This window comes from Grus americana, chromosome 1, assembly GCF_028858705.1.
Source record: "Grus americana isolate bGruAme1 chromosome 1, bGruAme1.mat, whole genome shotgun sequence".
NCBI classification, from domain to species: Eukaryota; Metazoa; Chordata; class Aves; order Gruiformes; family Gruidae; genus Grus; species Grus americana.
The window spans coordinates 146,498,515-146,520,566 of NC_072852.1; the positions used below are offsets into that span (position 1 = coordinate 146,498,515).

General features: G+C 38.1%; 1 protein-coding gene across 2 annotated transcripts in view; it reads left to right on the forward strand.

Moving 5' to 3' along the window:
* Positions 1-22,052, forward strand: part of ATP10A (ATPase phospholipid transporting 10A (putative)) — a 117,639-nt gene that overhangs the window by 64,713 nt on the left and 30,874 nt on the right. The window contains exons 3-7 of one of the 2 annotated variants that reach the window (XM_054849282.1): positions 2,089-2,174; positions 8,707-8,813; positions 8,907-9,038; positions 11,531-11,664; positions 13,268-13,520. In XM_054849282.1, coding sequence (XP_054705257.1) covers positions 2,089-2,174; positions 8,707-8,813; positions 8,907-9,038; positions 11,531-11,664; positions 13,268-13,520 — 712 coding nt within the window. Of the gene's footprint in view, positions 1-2,088; positions 2,175-6,058; positions 6,105-8,706; positions 8,814-8,906; positions 9,039-11,530; positions 11,665-13,267; positions 13,521-22,052 lie in introns of those variants that run through there. The other variant, XM_054849283.1, reaches the window with a different exon arrangement.

Below are 22,052 nucleotides of genomic sequence, written 5' to 3' on the forward strand. Positions count from 1 at the left end.
TTATTGAAACACCTTGAGCAATGTTTGTAGAATATGTTTCCTGTACGTTTTTTTTTTTCTCCTGCCAAGGAACATACCAGGGCAAGGAAGGAAAAGGTGATGTTCTGTAGCAGCAGAGCAGGTGTTACATAGACAACACAGGCTTTCCCAGCACGAGCTTTGGTGTGACTTGGGAGAACTTCACCTTCTCCAACAAGCTCACGTAAAGACAGCTGCCAGGAGCACTGGCTGCCAGTATAGTGTCTCTGTAAGGTGAACCTTTGACTGCTGGAGGCAGAGACACAGAGTGTACAGTTTAGGAGCTATGGTAACAGATTTCAGATGTCAAGGCCTGAAAGCTTCATGATGTCTGTTCTAGCCAATGATTCCTTCCTTGTGGCTGCTGGTGTCTGTGCCTATCTGAAGTGAGCAGCTGAGGAACAAGGGTCAAAGGGGGTGAACATGTGGCTTTACAGTATCTCTACAGCCTAATGATGTCGTAGGTGCCTCTGTAGAACCTAATGCCGAGCATTCCCAGCATCAAACTTCAGTCACCTAGAGAAATTTAAGGCTGACCAGGAGAAATATCTAATGAGCTTAAATACCAACGGTATTTGGTGCTGAGAAGATCATCTGAATTTCTTGGTAAGGCTCAGGTACTTGACTGCCAGCTTTGGCATAATTTAGAGAGTCTGATTCTTAGCATAGCAATCTTCTTTGCTCAGAGCTGTCCTTTGTTTTTACTCCTTTTTTTCCCCCTTGTTTACAAGCTGAATTCTGCATATAAAAGTGATTCTTTCCTCCAGTGGGCTGTAGCTGTCTCTAAGTGACAGCCCATCTTCACGGTTCTCTTTATCATCTCTTGTTTCTTGAAAATGCAGGAAAGGTTTCCAGAAGTGTCAGGCGTGGGTGGTTTGAATTGTCCTCTATATACTGTAAGTCTGTCTTTCTTTCAGGCATAACTGGTAGAAAAATGGAGGGCATTGATGGTGATGCTGACATATCCTCTAGTTTCTTTTATCTCTTATTTAAAATCTAGTTTCCTCTACCTCTTCTGAGTAGAGTCAATATAAAAAAACAGAGACACCTGTGTGTTTCAGAGAAGCTGGCAATGAGATTGTGTCTGTCCTTTGGTTACTGATTCTCAGTCAGCTATTCCCATGGTGTGTTCTAAAAAGTAGTGGTTGGGGTCTGCAGCTGCTCACCAAAAACATTATAAAACATCGCATTTGCAGTGTTAGCACTGTTGCAAGCTTAATAATATGATAATTCACAATTGGTTCTTTCATTCAAATGGTGTGCAAAGCAGTTTTCTAAAGGTAGCCCTCATTGACGGAGACAAACAGCCTTCTCAGCAGCACCAGGACCGGGTGTCTCTGATTTCACTGTGTAGTTTGTTTGATCTGGCAAAGAAGGGAAAAACTTTGATTTTTATTTAACAAAATCAAGTAATTATGCTGTGATAAGATGTTTTTCCTCAGACACAACAAGGTGCTAACTACAGGTAAACATATATAGTCAGCAAAAATACCAGCTTCAGATTAATGAGCTAGAGAATCAAGAAGGTTTTTAAGTGTTAATTAGGAAAAAGTTATTCTGCTATATGTGTGTAATTTACTGTAGTAGATTAATTTATCTGTCTTGGCATAAAGCAATTAAGTAGTCTTGCTAATATTTCAAAAGCTCATATTAGCTTTTTCATAATTGGCAGTATATTGACTTATGTTGTCCTAGATTTTCAGTAGCTTCACTGAATGTGAAGTATAAGGATACTATTGAATATTTTGAGCCTTCCCAGATAAATTTCATTTTTCCACTCCAGACCAAATTCATTTGACTTCTCAGCTTGGCATCTTTTACCTAACACTTTTAGAAACTCACATTCTTCCACTCGCAGAACAAAAAAGTCATCCTGGTTTTGGAAGGCATCTAAGGAATTTTGGTGCCCAGGTCCCTTTGATTTTCAGTGCCAGTGCTCAGTGTCATTAATTTGATTGCTTTTAAAAAAACCCCTGGATTTTAATATATTATGAAAGCTAGAAAAGAAAGTGATTTTGGCTATAATTTGCAAGTCTTTGCCCTAAGTAATTAACACTTTTGTTATTCCAGGACTCAGAATTTGACCCCTTGAAGTTCACCAGTATCATTGAATGTGAGAAGCCAAACAATGACTTAAGTAGGTTTCGAGGTTACATGTGAGTATTTCATATAATATCCTTCAGTATACATTCCCTTTCTCTAATATGGAATAACATAAATGCTGGTTTGGCTTAGGTTGTGTTCTGTAAGTTGCATCATCATCACATCTAAATAAGGCTACATATTTAAGGCTCTCTTAGAGGATCCTCACTTCAGGGTGAGATGGGAGCCTCACGTTTCCATTCCATAGGATGGATTTACTTTTTAGCTTTGATCAGTTTACACTCTAGAAATGAATGCATGAAGCAGTGCAGTTACAGACACTCTTCTCCCTTTCCTTCCCTCCATGGATTAAAAAAGCTCATCTGGAAATGGGAACAAATAGAAAACTGGTCCGAGAGAGCCAACAAAACAAACACAATCTGTTGTACACTGCTTTTATGAAGATGGGTCTATGTTTCTTTTAATATAAGCGTCATTGAGGAAAATCAGAAGGCAGAACTGGTATTTCTCCAGCTATGGCAGTATTCCTTTCCTCTCATTCAGACAAAATACAACAATTGTCCCACACGAGGTGCTTGTACATTACCACGCAGAATCACCTATGGCCGCTTGACTTAATTCTAAACAAACAGGGTGCTCATCTCTGGCCAATCAGTCCTGCTCAGAAACAAATGTTTTAGTATGTGTAAAGCACTTTCCTTCTAACATAGCCAGGACTGTAGTGTGCAGGCATGCCAACAGGGGTGACTTAGGAGATGCACTCTTGCATGACTTATTTATCAAATATCTGTAAACACATAGAGAGTGAGAGCCTGGGATATTTAATTTTTGTCTACATTTTAATGAAGAGAGTCAAACAGGCACTAATTCTGTTTAGAATACAATGATTTATTACCCATATTGATTAGGAGCGATAAGCAGTATTGAATTGCATAAATGGCACAAGGTAAATTGCTGGAGCTTGGGGAGTTTTTTATAGTGATGCTATTTACCACTTCAGTTACTACTCTCGGATGTCACAGATTGTGTGGGATGTACTGTCAACTGGTGTAAATCAGGATAGCTTTTTTGAAACTACATCAAGTTGTAGTGTGGGAAAATGTGTTCCTTTATTTAGCAGTACAAAGCCCTACAGTTCATTTAAAAATAAAAGTTTAGTATTAGACTTTACTGCATGAGGGTGTAAAACTGTCTACATTAATAGAGAGCCTGATCTACTGCACAAATGACATTTCCAGATATGGAAATGCAAAGTTTGGCAGCTTTTCTAGCACACTTCATGTGTGTGAATCTTAGTCCCCAAAATATTGAGCAGAGGTTGAATATTGTAGGAGATATGCATAAATTTGTCTGTTATTATATATATATATATATATTTCCATGTGGAAAATGTCTGTAGCATGTAAGTTACAGAACCATTTGAATTATGTAGCAGAAAACATGGTAGTACCTTTTAGAAGACTGTTGTTCAATATTGATTCTATTTAATCTTCTTTATATTTTAATGTTTCATAAATGATGTGAATATATTTTGACACAGCAAAAAGCCAAAACGTCAGTTTTGAATCTGGCAGAAAGCATCAGGTGATTTCTAGGTCTCATCAGCTATGCTGCAAGAGATTTACAGCTAAAGGACCATGGTGCATTTGAAGAGAGGGGACCAACCACTCAACAAATACACTCTCAGTCTTCTAATTTATCATGGAAGAAGACTTCCCCTCCCTCTTTTTAGATTTCCTTCATTAGTATCATGAAATCATGGGTCTATTTGAAATCATACAGTAGCAAGATGAATAGTAATTAGCACATCTGAATTGAAACATGTCATTGTCATGTCAAACTCAGATCTTAACTCTTGTTCAAAATCTTACCGGTAGTCACTGCTTGAAAGAAAGGTTCAGATAGCTCCCATCTGATAATAGCTCAATGGAAAAGAAACGTTACTGAGATGCTTAAATAGGGACGCTATGAAACAGTAGAGTTCCAGAGATCCATATGTAAAAGCTGTGCTGAGACATTAATGTCAAAGTTTGCTTGATGTTTTGACCTCTTAGTAGGTTTCTAGTTTTGATTAAGACTATTCTTTTCTGTTTAAAATATGAAGAGCTCCTTTGGTTCTAATGTTTGTGCTGACAAATTCTTCAGGGAATAGAAATATTTGTGTCTGTGTGTACACGTAAAAATTCTGTTCCCCACAGTTATTCTGAAATGTGATCACTATAGGTAACTGATGTAGAACAGGCAGGCCAGGGTAAAGGGAGACATGATATTAAAAAAACACAAAAATATTGCAAAATACATTGAGATGGGCCTGGATCTCTCTTATATCTGCAAAAGTGTAGTGTGCACATTACTACATATGACTTCTTCAGTTATATTGGCACAATCTGCATTGAATGCAGTCTGGGTGGGCAGACAGACAGGCAGGCTACCACTTCTATTCAGGTACTTGCTTTAATACTGTTTTGCAGTTTTTGCACCCTCAGATATCCCAAGCATATTTCTTCATTTTTATTTCTCCTATAAGAAGTCTTCTGTGTAAAAACAATAGAATGAAATCTTACATGCCTCCTGCCTGTATGTGTCTAGCCAGATTATGTTAAGTATGCATGGCAAACATTCAAAAATCCCATGCTAGGTTCCAAAATAAACAAAATTTACTTTAAAATTTTGTTTTTAGCTTTTTGTGTGTATATGGGCAAGGGAAAGGAGAAGTAGTATTTGGCATTCTGGCTTTTCAGCTTTTCTCTGAAAGTAAAAATTTTATTATTAGACAAGAACAGAAAATTTTGTCTGATCAAACAAAAATTAGTGTAGCAAGGAATTATAATAATACAAATACATGTGTGTATTTCTATTTCAAAGCTTGTCATAAGATAACAAAACCCAATTAATAAGAAAACTTGTTAATTTTTTTTTTAAGAAAAAAGTATAAATGTATACAGTGATGTCTCTTTAATGTGCTATAATGACACCACCTCTCCTGGGAAAAAAAACAACCTAGACTTTTTCATCAGAATTGAGAGTCACTAAGATTCTGACTGATGACGTGCACTGAGACTATGTTTAAGATTGTGGAATATTTTCTTTGGGAGTGGCAAGCCTTGGAAAGTAATGTCAGCTCTACCATTTGCTTTGTAACACACTTGAGAATCCAGAAGGTGAAAGAAAATACTCTCTTTTGAATACAGTTTTGATACATCACCTTGCTACTTAATGCTGGTAAACATGCAACAAGGAAAAATATAATAGAAGGATGAAGTGAGCTACCATTGGACTTTTTTTTGCATTGCTGTATTAAACTAGGAGGCTTATTTCTACACAAACACTTTCAGAGTGCTGTAGAGAAGAGGTAGCTAACTGCATCTGGTCTGCCCATTTTCCCTAATTCATGGTGCGTGTGTTTTTTAGATGTTTAGATACTGCATATTTGCGGTGTCATCTGTGTGAGAAATTGCAGAGAAAAAGCACGTTGCACCTGCACTCGCCAGTGCGTTTCCTTGCGGGCTAGCCTTCGCGTTCCAAGTGTCTGAGTGGCTTCAGCCGGCCCCTGTTTTACGTACTGACAGAGAAAAGTTTCCTTCTTTGCCTCCAAAGTTACACTGGCCTGAATCCAGAAAGGGGAGAAGCAGACTGTTCAGCCTCTGCAACGAGCTTAAGGTTTGTAACTCTGCAGGGCTAGAACTGAGATCTAAGGCATCCCTCCACGGGACAGAAAGTTGTAGCCTTGGCAGGTTTGTTACAAAGTGAGCAGTTGTATCTAACTCCAGTTTTCATTATTTTTTAATCCAGACCTTTATGTCTGTAATTTTTTCTTCCTTTTATCATCAGTGCCCAATTACCTTATGTGTATGTTCTATTAGTGAGTCACTGGGAGTGAGTGCAGACAAGAAGGAAGCAATGAGTTTCCTCCAGCCCCTGCCAGCTTCTTTCTCCCAGATTTTTATTTCATCCATGTTTTCTAGAGGTCTGGTGAGCAACAGGTGAGTTGATTGACTTCATTTGGATATGGAAAAGTAAAAAAGCAGTACCAAATGCTTGCAAGGATAAGATGAGTTGTGGTGGGAAAGCTCAGTCTGTGTGTGAGGGTGGTACATTGAGCTCTTGGCACCTACAGGTTAACTTCAGATGTATCACCATTGCTATGCATCAGGTTCAAATATTGTGTAAGCTAAGATAGTAAGAACAAATACATAATTGTGTAGAACATATACACAACTAATTGTATATAAACATTGCCATGTACAATATACCTGTCACAGTCCACTGTTACTGTCAAGTGTAAAGAATTGATGAAGGCTATAAAAGAGAAATTACTTTTTAAGTAGATTTATCTTTAAAAAGTCCCATTTATTAACAGGAATCAACTATTGTTTGGAGACTTTATTGGAAATTCAGACTAACATCTTCATGATTTACGAGCAAGGCTAATGTAGAATTCAGCCTTAAGCAGCAGAGGAATGGCAGAATCCTGGTCATAGTGTAATTTCTACAGTATGGAATCATTAAGAAATTATTTCCCATAGTTTAAGCCCAGCCAAATTTGGATAATTCTGCAGCTGGCAATCAGTGCTTACACCTATTGGCATACTGCAAGAGGGTTGTTCGGCAGCCCCTGATTTTTGAAGCTCCTTTGGCAAAAGGGGAGGCAGTGGGTTAAGGAGGTTTGCTGGAGAGGACAGAAGCAAAACCTTTGTTCTTGTATCTAAGGCCGGCAGGGAGGATGGGCTGAGCAGGGGAGGTTCTCTCCTCATGAGGATAAAAAAAAAACCGCTTTTCATTTTTTATCAGAATCACAAACTTGATATTGTCTACTTCTTTCTCTGTCTGTCTGTTTCTGGTCTCTAGTCCAATGTATCACTGCTACAGCTACCTCAGCTGTCAAACCCACCACTTTTTCTCCACCCCTACAATGAAAAGCTAAGCATACCTGTTGAAACACCAGTGCTTTCAATTTATGATTTTGAGCAGGGAGTGGGTATAATACATTATACTGAACTAAAAAGGACTGTGTATATGTGTCTGTATATATACACATATGTATGAATGTGTATATATGTGTTATTTATGGGTATATAACTCACTAAGAACATTATCTAGAGGCTACAAAGCATAACCAGGATAACAGCATAGTCTGCAAGTAGTCCTACTAACCTGGGGAAGAGTACAAAGGTTCACCAATGTGAACCTTTTCTTCTTGCAGATCTCAGGATATCTGATACAGTTCTTCAGGCCTGAGATCCTAGGAGCATATGCTGAAGTTAGAATTTTCATCCTCGTTTAGAGAAAAGAAATTATTCCAACAATCAGAGAAAAGCATGAAGATATAACCCAAGTGTGAAGGCTTAGAAAATAGGAATCAAATTAAAAGAGCTCCACCTTTTTATAAAAGGCACAGTTTTAAGCTAGTTTGCAGATTTCGGGGGACACAGGATTTTAAATGCTCAAAGTAGCCATAAAATTCGACGTTGCAACAGCACAATGTTAATTTTAGTATAGCACATGTGCTTTTCCAGGATTTCTCTTGAACTCCCAGCTTTTACTGCACCCCATTTTTTTTAGACTTTGGCAGTGTGATGATTTTGATGCTCTGAAGGTGAAGGCAGAACATTTAAACATTTCAGACTTTGCTTTAATCTTCTCTGAGGCATTGGGATAATGCACTTGATTAAATTAAATTTTATTCATTTAGAAAAGGTTTGAAATTATTATTTGGTTTGTCTTTTTTACCTAATAAAACATTCTAATGCTATCTTTAATTGTTGTTATTATTGTTTAGCATTTCCCTGGTGACTGTTCATTCTCATAGGGCTGTTTTCTGTCAACTGAATTTTGAGTCCATCCATACACAGCAGACACTAAGTTGTTGCGGAAACGTTAATTTGTTCCATTTTTCTCATGTGTTTTGCTGCTAGTCAACAAGAATCATCAGGGCATAGGCCATTTTGTCTTTCTTAGAGAGTCAGTGAGACACTTCTGAAAGGAATTTCTCTTGTTCTCACTGATGAACACATGGAATTTTTTCCCTTTCTCTTTCACTGAACTGATGCATGTTATCCCTGGCACATCTTCCTCAGTATCACTGCTTCTGAAACACAGTCCTTTCCCAATTTCACCATGTTTCTTTCTAGGATTTCTTTGATAAGGACATGTGAGTAGTGGGTTAATCATATGCACTACACAGCTGCTTTTAGGTGAACTGGATTAACTGTGATTGCACAGTCAATTTGCACTTGCACAGAAAGTCCAATGCATTTTCAAAGCATTAGATAGGCTGCACACATGCTGTAGATTTGGCCTGTCTATCTCTAGTGAGCGTTTGTCCAGGACATTTGTATGTCCCAACAGCAGCAGGTACTGCTCCAGCTGGGCTGCTGCATGTCTGGGATTCCTGGGTAGGTATTCTCAGTTTTTAAAGTCTGCCAAGAAATCTTCCCAGGAGGAAGATCTAAAGAAATACTTCACTATCAGGTTGACAAAACTTTGAAGGTGTTTCCTGGGCTTGTTATATTACAGAGTAGTGCGATTTAACAAGCTTAATGTTTTGACATGCTGTGCTTTGTTCTGTTCTTAAATTTTCCGCAGTGTACATAAAAGTGGAAAAAAAGATGGACTGTTCAAAGAAAATCTTTTGTTACGTGGATGTACCATTAGAAATACTGAAGAGGTTGCAGGAATAGTAATCTATGCAGGTAAAAGTCTGACGAGGCATACCACCTTTTATAGCTTCCTTAAAATAATAAGAAAAATCCATATGACATCATTTGATGTAATTGCTTCTGCAGGGCATGAGACCAAAGCTTTGTTAAATAATAATGGACCCCGTTACAAACGCAGTAAGCTTGAAAGACAGATGAATGCTGATGTCCTTTGGTGTGTCATCATACTTCTAATCATGTGTCTGTTTTCTGCCATCGGTAAGTGCTCTTTAAAAGTAGAAACTTAAGTATCAGACTCTTGGGATTCATGCATTTAGCTTTATTAGAAACATATGTATCTGCCAAAACATGAAATCCATAAAACTGCCTCCATACAGTCTAATTTCTGTTATGTTTTCTTCTTTGAAATCAAGATGTCTTGATACATAAGCTCATCTAAATAGCTTCTTAGTGTCAATCAAATATACGCTATTAGTACCAGAGATCTGAAAGCTTGGATTCTACCACCCTTCATACCATCCAAAAATGTCAAGTCCAAAAGAAACTTTGTATGTAGTCCCCTCAAAATTACAGGTGGTACAGTGTAACATGCCATTAGCGGTCAACAAAGTAATTTATGAGCAGAGAATAAACATCATTAGCACAGTGCTATTCCCTAGTACTATTTATGAAATGAAGGGCACAGTGTACAACATTGACACGCTGTCCCTAAGGCTGCAGCTTTAACATTGAAGAAATAAATAAAGGTCTAAATCTGCATAAATCCAAGTAGAAGGCTTTCTAGACTTCACGGAGTATTTAAGGAAATGCTGAGGTTCAGGTTAATACTCTTGAGGTCATTTTTCTATTCACTTGTGAGAAAGAATTGAGTTTTACGTTTGGCACCCAAAATGATTCTTTATATATGGCATATGAATTCTGTATCCTTAATGTTTGTGTGTTCCGTAATGTTTGTGTGTGAGTCATACGGCATAAACACCAGAATGTTTCCTAACAACCGTGGTGTAGTTTAATCTTATGCCATTTTAATACATCTCTGTGTGCCTTTTTCCAGGTATTGTTAAATTCTGCTTAAAGATGAGTTTTTCCAGCTGTGAATCAGCCAGCATATTTGTTTCCACTGAGTTCATGACGCTCTGTTGTAGTGTCTCAGTGCTGGGGAGCCCGTCCTCAGGACTGAAGTGCCATGGTAGGCTTAATTGCGGGGAGGCACTGCGTGCAGCTGTCCCCGCTGCCACTCCACCCGAGGGGTTCCCCCCCCCGAGCGGAGGCAGCGGGGTGTGCGCTGCTGGGGCTTCAGTTCAGCTAAAACTCCTCTGAGGTGCGTGAACGCGAGTGGCAGGAGGTGGCACGCAGTAGGTGACACGCAGGCCTTCCCTTCTGTCACTTCTGCTACAAGGGTAGAAACCACCAGCAGAGGGCCAGAGCAAACTGCTGGAGGTGGGAACAACCAAAAACAGCTGGAAAGAAATTCCATAGTGTCATAGAATCGCAGAACGGTTTGGGTTGGAAAGGACCTTCAAAGATCATCTAGTTCCAACCCCCCTGCCATTTGCTTAAGCCTTTGAAAACCAGAAGTGCCTTCAAGACATGCAAAGCTGCATTCTGTAAGAGTCAGGCAATTTTTGTACCCTCTGACAATAAAGTGTAAGTGGAGGTACAACACTTAAGTAATTCTTTTGAAAATCTGAGTCAGGATATTTATAAAACAAGTCTTGATGTAGGTAATTCTCAGTGTGGGGCTTTTTGCTCTCAAGAATAGAAACATAGACATCAATAAAGACATCAGTGTGGTGATATGCTCATATTGCTAGTACAGGGACAAAATCATTTGCTTACTTGGCTTAAGTATTTTTATTTTTCAAGAGTTCAATGCTGGGTTTATGTATCAAGAGGTAAAGGACTTTGTTAGGTGTAGCTTACAAAAGATTGCTTTTAAAGTAGGCCTTTGTCCTTTTTTTCTGCTTTCTGACATATAGTGAAGATAGTTTGAATGCTTCATATCGTGGGGTAATTCTTCCTTAGTTTTAACCTTAAAAACGTCAGGTATACCATTTTAGGTGTTTTAGGACTGCAGATCCTAGTGCTCTACTTTAAAAGGTAACTTTCTGTCTCTTTAACAAGAATGTAATTTTCCCAAAATAATAATAATAGCCTTATTTTTATTTAGTTATGAGCACAATCAATTAAAAAAAAAGATTTTCCACAAGGCTTTGAATTTCTTCTGTTCTTAGCTCCTCAGCTTCCATGCTGTTGACTCTCCTGATACTGTTATTTCGTTAGTTCTGTAGACACGGTGGGTAAGATTCACATAGTAAGATTAAAGTCTCTTCTGAGTTTATCCAGCTGAAACTAGTTTAGTGACAGCTGGCTGGTGATATACCTAGTGTAGTCAATGGACTTCTTTCATTTTAACACATTAAATGTCACTAAAATGAATCACTTTCTGAAGTCTTTTTTCCTCTGCTGATTACAAAAAGAGCCTAAACTGCTAATTTAAACTAGCCAGCTCTTTATTTGGATAAAGTTACGTGAAATGACTCTTGCATGTGGTCCTTAAGGTCCTTCTCAAACCCCAAATCCCGAGAAAGAAAAAAACCATGGGTTTGGGGCCTTTTTCGAAAGTCATGCAGAATAGCTGAAAACAAATATCACTTTCCCATGTAACTCAACTCTAAGAACAAATTCATACCATAAGCTTTTTTCCTGGGAGTTAATTTGCATTTTTCTCTCTTCCAACTCTTCTGCAGGTCATGGCCTATGGGTATGGCAATATGGTGAGAAGAAGAAACCAATTTTTGATGTTCCAGGGCCCGATGGCAAATATTTGTCTCCTGTTTTAGCTTCAGTATATTTATTTCTGACAGTGATAATAGTTTTCCAGGTAATCAAGTTGTACATGCTGTCACCTGTGTTCATAGTTTGCTGTAATAAAGTATAAATGTGCAGCATGTGTAGTACCCCTTTGTCCACTAAGGAATGTAAGAGCCTAATCAAGCACTATAAAGAAGTACATTTAGTCACTTTAAAATTAAATTTTAACTATAGAGAATGTGCTAATATATAACCAAAAAGCTAAATTAAATAAGTGGTCTACCCAGGGGTAAAAAGACGGTAACTTCTTTGAAAAATAAAGAAACTGATGCACACTTAAGCTGTCACAGCTCCATTGGCATTGGAGAAGAAAATAATTTGAGAACCTTCCCCAAAAGACTCAAGTATTTTGGTTTAGTTTAGTTTAATTATTTTTATTTTTATTTCATTTCATTTCATTTTAAACAAGGAGGAAAAGATAGGATGCAATGGGCCCTGCTGGGAGAAAGCAAGCTTTATGCTTCATATCCACTCACTGTGGAACAACACCTCAAAGACTGTGGGTGCCACTTTGGGTTCTGGTGTGAACATAAGTTGTATACTTTTTTAACTGCGTTCCAAAGATATGGCTCTTAACAACTCCATATCTCAGCTGGATAACAAACTCTGTTAAAAATTTTTTGGTCATTGAGAGAAATGTATTGAATGGTGAAGGTGGCAGTAAGTTAAGAGAAGTAACAGAGAGTGATGTCACTGGGACATGTGGAAGTATGCCCAGGGGGACACTAAAGGAGGTGGCGTTACTGGAGACAGCAACTCCTTTATAAAAAGGAATGAAAAAGGATGAGTTAATTTACTTTTTGCTCTAAGTTATTAGGTTATGGTATTGGTTAAAAAATTCACCACAGAATTCTTTAAACACCAACCTTTAACTGTAGGTTTTGTTTAAATAACCACATTTGCCACTTACATACATGCTATAATTTATCCCTTGTATGTAATTCAGCAAGCTAAATAATGTATGCAGTCAGGAATTTCTCTCCTGAAAAACACCTACAGGGAAAAACTCAGGTACAAATTAGGAGTTTTGACAATCCTCAAGAAACAGGTGAAAATCTTTTCTGGAGAAACAACTTCTCATATATCTTTCTTCAGCAATAAAGTGTGTTCTTCATTTAAATAACCTGCACTGCAAAAGCCAAGGCCAAAAAGATTGTTCCTGTGGCAAGGTTTACACTTCTCATTTTGTTTCTTGTATTCCTGCAGAGTGAATTTGTAAACAGTCTATTATTTGTAGAGAATAAATTTATCCCATTCTTTCACATTTACAGGATTCTGACTCTACTGTCTGATTGGGGTTGTTTTTTTCTTTTTCTTTCCCAGCTAGTTTCCAGCTCACCTTATTAGCCCAAAAAAGATTTGCTTCTGTCCAAGTTTTGATAATCACCCTTCTAGACATAATAATGCTTTTCAGCTCTGCAATTCACCATGGGTTTTCCTTATCTAACACAGTAAATAAACTCTTTTCAAACATGCCAATAACTTTACAGTACATGCTTAAAGTACATAGCCTCTTTATGTTCTGGTCTAGTACCAAGTTAAGTAGATTTTACTAATTCATTGTATCCTTGCTTCTGTTTTGTCCTAATTCTCTTTCTCTTTGTGTATTCTAGGTTATGATTCCAATTTCTTTGTATGTATCCATTGAAATAGTTAAAATCTGCCAAGTATACTTTATTCATCAAGATAAAGATTTATATGATGAAGAAACAGACTCTCAACTGCAGTGCCGAGCTTTAAATATCACAGAAGACTTAGGTCAAGTGCAGTTTATCTTTTCAGACAAGACTGGGACACTTACTGAAAACAAGATGGTTTTCCGAAGATGCACTGTTTCTGGAATAGAGTATTCCCATGATGATAACGGTGAGCTCATGATTGTGTTTTCTATCTAACAGTTGTACTTTGGGCAATCTGAAGTAGATATAAAAGTTACTGTAATCTTAAATGAAAAAGAAAACCAAAAGGAAATGCATGCATCCACTCAGTAAACTCCATAATAGCTGTTTTCAGATTAGTATAATTTGATGTCAATGTTCATATAGCAATGCCAATCTTATCAAAGTGTTCTGTAACATCATCTACAGTATGTTGTCAAGACAGTTAAAGCTTCTGGCTTTAGTTCCTGATCTAGTAAAGCACTTGAGCACATGGCTAATTTAAGCAAATTGAACACTGCCACTGGTATCACAATTGTTCTGTGTGTTTGAAGTATACTATGTAAAATATCAGTTTTAAGCATACAGCCAGATTAGTGTCTGATTGAATACCTGGAATGAGATTATCCTTTTGTGCTGAGAAATAAAGGTAAACAAAGCTGCTGGTTTTCATATTAACAAGAAACAGAATCTGATCTAACAGCACATTTTATGTTACCTTTATCAGATGCTTTTCAGTTCTCCTGTGTGACAGGTGTCTGCATTAAGGTATCTTCACTGCTGTATGAACGCTGCAGTTGAGAGAATGTCCCCATGTATCAGGTTCTTGAACCACTAAAAAGTCACTCTTGGTCACAAGGGAATGTGAGGGTTGCCATCCCTGTGTCATCTCAGCACCCTTTTAAAATTATGATTTTGTGTTTTGTGATTTGTTTGTAATTTGAGTTATTTTCCTCTAACATTTTGTTTTTATCATTTTTAACATAACAGATCTTAACTCTTCAAATCATACTCGTGTCTGTATGCAGGAAAATATTGATAGCTACAGTATTGCATTCCTATTTGCAAAAAAATGTTTCTTAATCTACATAACATATAAAGGTCACTGATTAGAAAGTTTTCTCAGACCATTACAGAAGTTTGGCTTACAAATAAGATACAGAATAAGAGAAATAATCAAAATAGACTGGAAAATCTAAAACATGCTTTAGAGAGTTCATAAGATTCCAAATTGGAAAAAGATATTTTGAAGTTTTGGATTTTGCCAGGATTGTTCTTTTTTCTCCTACTTTAGAGTAGTACTGAGACCTTACATTTAAGGCACTCTTCTTCAAGAAAGTAGGTGTTTGGGTAGTGTTATTATCCCAGTGGTACAGAAAGAAGAACTTAAACAGGAGAAGCTGTGACTTCCTACCTCTGTACTGTAGGTAAAAAAGCAGAATTGGAATTAAGACTGTGTTTCTGAACTCCTAATTGTCCTTGTGACACTCTGAATATTCATTCTTTTTTAATTCTTCCTTGCCATTGATCTTTTGGTTTTTTATACTAATTTCAGAGTGTACTCTATTCCTTTCAGGAATGATGATGGTACTGCCAACTAAAACAGCGCAGAAAGGGTATTTTTATGAGCTTGGTATCATCAGCTGATATGTAGGCTGAACTCAGGCCCTGAATTGAAGTATTGAGTTTCAGATCTTTTTTCTTCAAATGTAATGTATTTAACAGAGATCTAAGTTTTTGCATGCTTTCCTCTTATCATTTCAGATTACAATGTAAATGTTAATGAAAGCAGAGTGAATTTCACTGCAGACAGACGTGTCAAATACATAAAATAAAGTGATTCTTTTTGTGGTCGTTCTTTTGACATACAGCTATGTTTGGGCTTTCTTGTAACTCCAGTCAGTGTAAAATTTCTGAAAATTATAATTTTTATGTTGACACAGAATTTATGCACAATATTTTATACACAGTAATTTATTCGTTTTTTTCTCCTCTACAGAAAACAGGTCTTTCTCTGTCATTCTATGTGTAAAATGGTGATAATTTCTATTGATTTTGTTTCCTGTACTCAGAAGTAACAGCACAATAAAAACTATTCTTCGTTTAAGTCTTTTGTTAGCTCTATTCTCCAGACTGATTTTCTAACTATCTCTTACCTTTTCTGCTGCTGAAACCTTCCTGTTTAGATATGGTAAAATGTCTATCACAGCTCTTTCTGGTTTTAGGAAGTGCACAAACAACATTTCATTGCTGTACTTGCAAATGATTTTTCAGCCACTCTGAGGTTTTGGGGCATATATTATAACTGATGCCATCCAGCTCTGCACCTCTGGTTTTACTGAAGATTTCATGAATCAGAAAATTCTTTCACTTTGCAAGTGATCTGAGGCTGCCATATATGCAAGAAAACCAAGTAAAATGCAGTAAATCTGCCTTTTTTTATCCATTTCAGAGATGATCTGTGTCTGTCTTCGTTTATCTGAGTAATTTTTCAGGCATAGTGGTTTGTTACTCGGAATCAAACACTGAGTAGCACTTCAGATGAAGAAATGAATTTAAAATTGTTGTACACAGGTCAAGATTCAAAAGCTGAAACAAGTCATTTTCTATTGTAAAATCAGATATCTCAGAATGGAAATATTCTCAGCTCTTTGGCCTAAGTTTGTTATTCTGCTGTAGCAGTGCCTCTTATTCCAGTTACTAGACCCTTCTCATGATAAGATCCTGTTTTCAGTTATAGATAGTTTTACAGAACTTTAACAGTTTGGTTCAAGTTTTCCGTGCCAGATGTTTGCCTCAGGCATGAATTCTGGGGGAGAAATTTCAGTCAGAACAGCTCTGTTCAGCCGTTTCCAAGAACAAGGCTAAGATGTAACGCACTTTTTTCCCATGCTAAGAATTCTGGCAAATTTTCCTCTGAAGTCATCTAGAGGCCCTATATTCTGGGGTTCAGCCATGCACACACATAGAGGGGGAAAGTTCTGCCTACAGTGGCAGACTGAGGTCTGAAATTTCCTCAGTTTGGAACTTTAATTCTCTGTTGAAATATTTTTTTCTGCATAATCTACGACTGCCGCATATCCGTTAATTACTCAATCAACAGATGGTGCAGAGCCTTCACAAATTTTCTCTATAAGCTTTTCTCCCTAAAATTTGTTCAATTACGAGCAGTTATCTCATTCTTTTCTGTTCTACAGGGATTGTTATAATGCATTTGTCATCATCATATCTGAGTTCCTTCCACTAGCGCATTAAGCAATGCATGTGACTTTCCTCACATGTAGCTTGTCCTTTCCCCTTCTTCTTCTCCCTATGTGTGTAGTGCACATTTTGTTTGGGTTTGGGGGCTACTTAGAGGCATATGCTAGACTCTGTTCAGTTTGGCATGTTTGAGGCAGCGTGTCTTTTTCTCAAGTGGTGTCCTTATTTTCTTTGGAAATTTGTTCCACAAAGCCACGTAAATTCCCTGTGTGAAAGGTGAGCTTTATAATTACGAGAGAGAGTTCTGTTTTGCATCAGATGTGGACATGTTAATCATGGTTTTCATCACAGAGGCTTATGTGAACCTTGCGCAGGGTTGAAGCAATGAAATGCTAAAATAGAAACTGAAACCCTGAACAAAATGTAATACTTTTTTTAGGTAGTATAGGGAGCAAGGGGCAGTTTTCATTAATTTGCTGGAGGAAACATTTTCCCGCAGAATTCTGTATTAGCTCTAAGTTGCTTATGAGGCTGGTGAGGCTATGCCCAGGAGTATTGCATTGTTTTAGTCTAGACAAGAGGTGACAAAAACATGAATAATAGCGGCCAATAAATTGCACCAGCATGGGACAGAATCTCTTAGCCAACTGGAGGCAGTACAAAGTATTACTCATGGGTTCTGCTATGCGAGAGCTTAGCGCTGAAGGGGAATCCAGGAATGCTTGTGAAGGCTGTGAGGGAAGGTGTGAGTGTGCTCAGCAACAGTTCCACGTTCTATCAAATATTCATCGTTGTTTAGGTCACCTGTAATATTTTGGTGATGGATTAGGCACTGACAGGGATCAAACTATGGGAATTCACACTGCCAGTTTGGGCCCTGTGGAGACTATGTTGATAGGGATGGGATTCTTGGTACCTGATTTTAGATACTTGAATGAAAGATCTAGTGACTTTACAGTTAATGGAGAAAAGTAAGTATTTGTAGGATCTAACTCATTGGACCTGTTTTAGACATTAACGTTTGTTGTCTATGAAACATGCCTGCTTCTCTGTGGTTTAGAATTCTAAATACAGGTGAAGAGAATTCCCACCTCACATCTATGTGACCTGCGTTCTTTAAATCTGTTCTATTGTCTCCTTCAAAGATTCTGCCTGATTTGCAGAGTGTTAGTTTGGGAGCAGGGTATGTCATGGACCACTCCAAGTGGAAGAATGATTGTCCAGTTCATAAATGTCCTGGGCATTTATAGAATACCCATGGGCACTATAGTCTGGTTAAATCCCAGAAATGGATGGAGTTGTATCTACCTGTTACTTATTAAAGCTAACACCTTGCTATGTGTCACTTCCACAGGAAGATGATACTGCAAAGGAGGGCTACACACCACAAAAAAAGAAAAAAATAAAATCCTTCTAATTGGTATTTCCTCCTAGCCCAAAAGAATGTTAGCACTGAAAAAAAGGGGACTGTTTCCATATATGTAAAATCTTGTTGCCAGATCACAGCTCTTCCCTTCAGGCTAGTAGCCAGCTTCTAACAATTCTTGGAACTGACCATGCCCCAAGTCTGTCTGCTAATCCCAGAGATAGTAGGTGCCCAAAAGCTGACTGTGCTTCTGAAAGTCGACATATGATTTAGCTACAACCAGATGCTCTTGGACTTACATTTGTCCTAGTTGTTTTCCAAATGCTGAATTAATCGCACTCTTCCCTGTGCGGTGTGATCTCTGTTTTTCTAGTTTTAGCCGCTCATCGTATGGAACTTTTGACCAAACATGAGTTGAATTTCCTTGAATGCAATGACACAAATCTGAAAAAAACGAATTTTTCATTCTTTGCATTCCTTCCCCTTCCTTCCGATGGCTGTGAAAAAAACTCTAGACACCATAAGAAAAAGAGAAGTTTATGGGGGCGAAGGCAGATAATGAAAACCTCAGTGATTTTCTCTTGCCTAGCAAAGTTTCTTAATCACTAAATCTGAGAAGGAAGGAGTTTATTTCTGCCTCTGTTTTTTCTTGCTGAAGATTGACCAGCAGCAACTTTTATATTAAGAAAAATTCTTTCTTAGTTTGGGGCGTTGTTTTGTAGTGGAACTTTCATACTCTTTTTGTATGTAGTCAAGAGAACATAACCTGCACATTCCAGCCACTTTGGAGAATTATATTTATTTAAAAAAAAAGCATAAAAATCAATAAAACCTTTTCCGTAAATGTAGCTATTGCTTACAAAGGGACTTCTCATCTGCCACCTTTACAACTTAACAATCTTTAGAAATCAAGATAGGCCATTTAGGCCTTCCCCAGAAAGATCAAAACCTTTATCAGGACTGGGTGCTTCAGGCACTCTGTGTAGCTTGTTTGTAGTTTCCCTATTTTAAATCCTATAGAAGACAATAACCCATATTTAGAGACTATTAATACTTTTTTCTAAGCATATGCCTACACTCAAAATTGCTCTGGAAAATCTCCAGAAAAGTAGGAATGATCTTCATTTTTAAGTAAAGAGTTCTTAATGAAGGACTTAAAAGTTACTCATTTTAAGCCCCTAGGGATGCCAGGAGGTTAGAGGAAGAAAACTCTTGGTGTTTTCTAATCTGAAGACTTGCCTTTATGGGGAAGTTCTTGCAAAGTAAATTAAGTTAGATTATGTTAGCACGCTTGTACAAATTTATAGCATGCTAGCTGCTCGACTGACTCTTTATGTAGACACTAGAGTGCACTTCAAAGTGAAATAAGTTTGCACTCAAAATAATAAGGAAATACGGTGGTGTGGTGGTTTGAGTACGTACTGCACATCTAGATTTACTGCATGATAGTTCAGTAACAGCCTTATTCAAATTGTTTGGGGCAAAATGGAATAATCCCGTGGCAAAATTAGGGCCCACACACTGACAGCTGAATTATTCTCGTTTAGGGAGTCTGCAGTTTTATTATGCTTGAAGGGAAATCCTTTAGAGTTTCCTGATCCCACTTTTTCTAGTTAGTGGAACATCTGGCTGTATGGCAACAGTGTCTCCGTCAGCCTGCAAAATGGATGCCTCATCGCAGAACATAGCATGGAAGGTAGAACAAAAAGGGGTGTCCCTGCCCATGGCAGGGCAGTTGGAACTGGATGATCTTTGAGGTCCCTTCCAACCCAAACCATTCTGTGATTCTATGAAAGACAAGCAAAACCAAAATATAATGAAATAAAAGGGTTTTTTAAATAAAAGAATGTCTCTTCAAATACTGAGAAGCTACTACAGGAGTTTTATTTATAGCTTACTGTTGTCTTCTGAAAGATGGAAGAGAGTTCATGGAATAAGTATTAATTATTGTTTCTTCTTTGTGCTGTAAATATAAAATGAACTAGAGGATGGTGAAATTTGACTTTCATGAATTGCATTGCTGTGTTTCTCAAAGGTGTTTGTGTCTTTGCCCTTAAAAAAACCTCTCTAGCAAACAAAAGATCAAGGCCATCAATTTTCAGTGCTGAAACTGAAAAGCATCCCACAACAATGTCTTTCAGGTTATAATGTTCACAGGAAAAGGTTCTGAATCAGAGAGGGCTGAGTGGGTGGAGAGAACAGCATGTTCCCAAAGAAGCACGCTTTGCACAGCTGAAGCATTGTGAACCTTAGCCATAACACAATGATTGAACTGGGTTTCATTATTTCTTCAGTCTTCTTAATTCTTACTGCATAATATGTAAGACTGCACTTGAGAAAACGTTGAAAGGTGCTAAGGCCTGTTTTTTTATTATCAAGCTTACCTTGGTATAAAACTGAAATAACACCATTTGTATCAAAAGAATTACATTTGACTTGGTTAAATGAGATTCTAGTCTTGTATTTACTTTCCCTTTTTCTCTTTTTTTTTTCTCAGTGGCAGGAACAATTAAATGAATGTGCTACAATGAAAACCTGTATAGAGAGCAAGAGATAGGTAAATTACATAGACTAGAAAGGACCGCATTATTGGTATAAAACCAATAAATGAGTGCTGCATTAGGAAACAACTTTTGCTATGCTGAATAAAATATTTGTAGATGTAATGTAAGAAAGAAGAAGGAGCAATGAAGAATACAGAGATATGGTATGCAAGCATAACTTGCCTGAAATGCATTCTCTGCTTAACTATAGAGAATAAAATGACATTCAGTTCACGATCTTTGGAATCATGTATTTCAGGATGTATTTTCAGAGCAGAAGCTTAAATTAGGTATGAATATTAAAGAAAACATATGTCCTTTTTTAAAAAACTCTGCTTGGAAGGGAGTTGGACCAACTGGGTAGCACACTTTGCAAAGCTATAAAGATTAATTGTAGCCTGTCCTTTCCCCGTCAAGAAATATTACCTCTGAGGAGAAGAAGTGCAGCATTCTGTCAGTCTACCATTCAAATGCCCGGCATCCACAGTGAGGAAGATTATCCCTATGGCAAATCCAAGCTTTTCCTGAGAGAGGCTGAGTGTCCACATGCTTTAGCAACTCTCCTTGAGACTGGGTTTGCTGCTAAGAGCCTTAGTGAAGATGAGGCACAAAAATGTGCTTCTTATGATTGATTGAAGTCATAAACATTGGTAAAGTGCAGAAAACCTTAGTGGTATGTCATCCTGAGCAATGCTTTTTCAACCTGGGGTTTGCAACACGCAACTAGGAGCCTGCAGAAGATAATTAAGGCAGAGCTTGCACTGTCAGACTAGGCACAACCCTCCACAGGCCTCGTCCCAGGATGTGCACTCCATCATACCTCCCCAGATGTGCACTCCGTCGTACCTTCCCAGATGTGCACTCCATCAGACTTCCCCAGCGCAGAGAAGGACAGAAGTCCTTCAGTGTGCCACTCCATTCTGGTACTTGAGGCATCCTCTTAAAGTGATACACTACAATGTCCACATGGCTCCTTCCTTCCTCGCATGCCTGGGTTTCCTTTGGAAGGAAATGGGGATGCTGGGGGGGAACGGTGAGCAGCCTGGCTCACATCTTGATTGAGGGCCTGGATCAGTGTTTATGGTACACTGCAGATCACTTTGGGCTCTCGGTGTAAACTCCTTCTGATATAGACAAACCTATGATCAGTTGAATTAAATTCACAGTATAGGGATCTGCACTTCCACTAGGAAAATGCATAGAGGTCTACAGAGCAGAAGAAAGTGGGAATTAGTGGACAAGAGTGATGGGACAGGTTAGAACTGTGCTGCCCCAAAACACGTGCAACAAGTTGGAGGAAGCAGCCTGTGCAGGTGAAGTGAACTTTATTTCCTTGCAACTCATTACCATGCGACAGAAGGGCCAAGGAGACCGGTGACCTCCCTAATTTTTTGAGCTGTCTTCTAGGTTCTGTCATATGAATCAAAGGACAAGGTAGGGTGCTGTGCTCTTCTGTTTGTAGCTCTGTGGCTCAGTGAGTAGCTTGCCCTCACAGCGCTGAATGTGCTGTTGCTCTACCTCTTTCCCGCTACATCACACAGAAGAGCCTGAATCACACCAAATAGTGCTAATGAAGGAAACTCCTCAGTCATCCCCCGTTAGTGTACGTCAGCTGTATTCGAGCTATGGG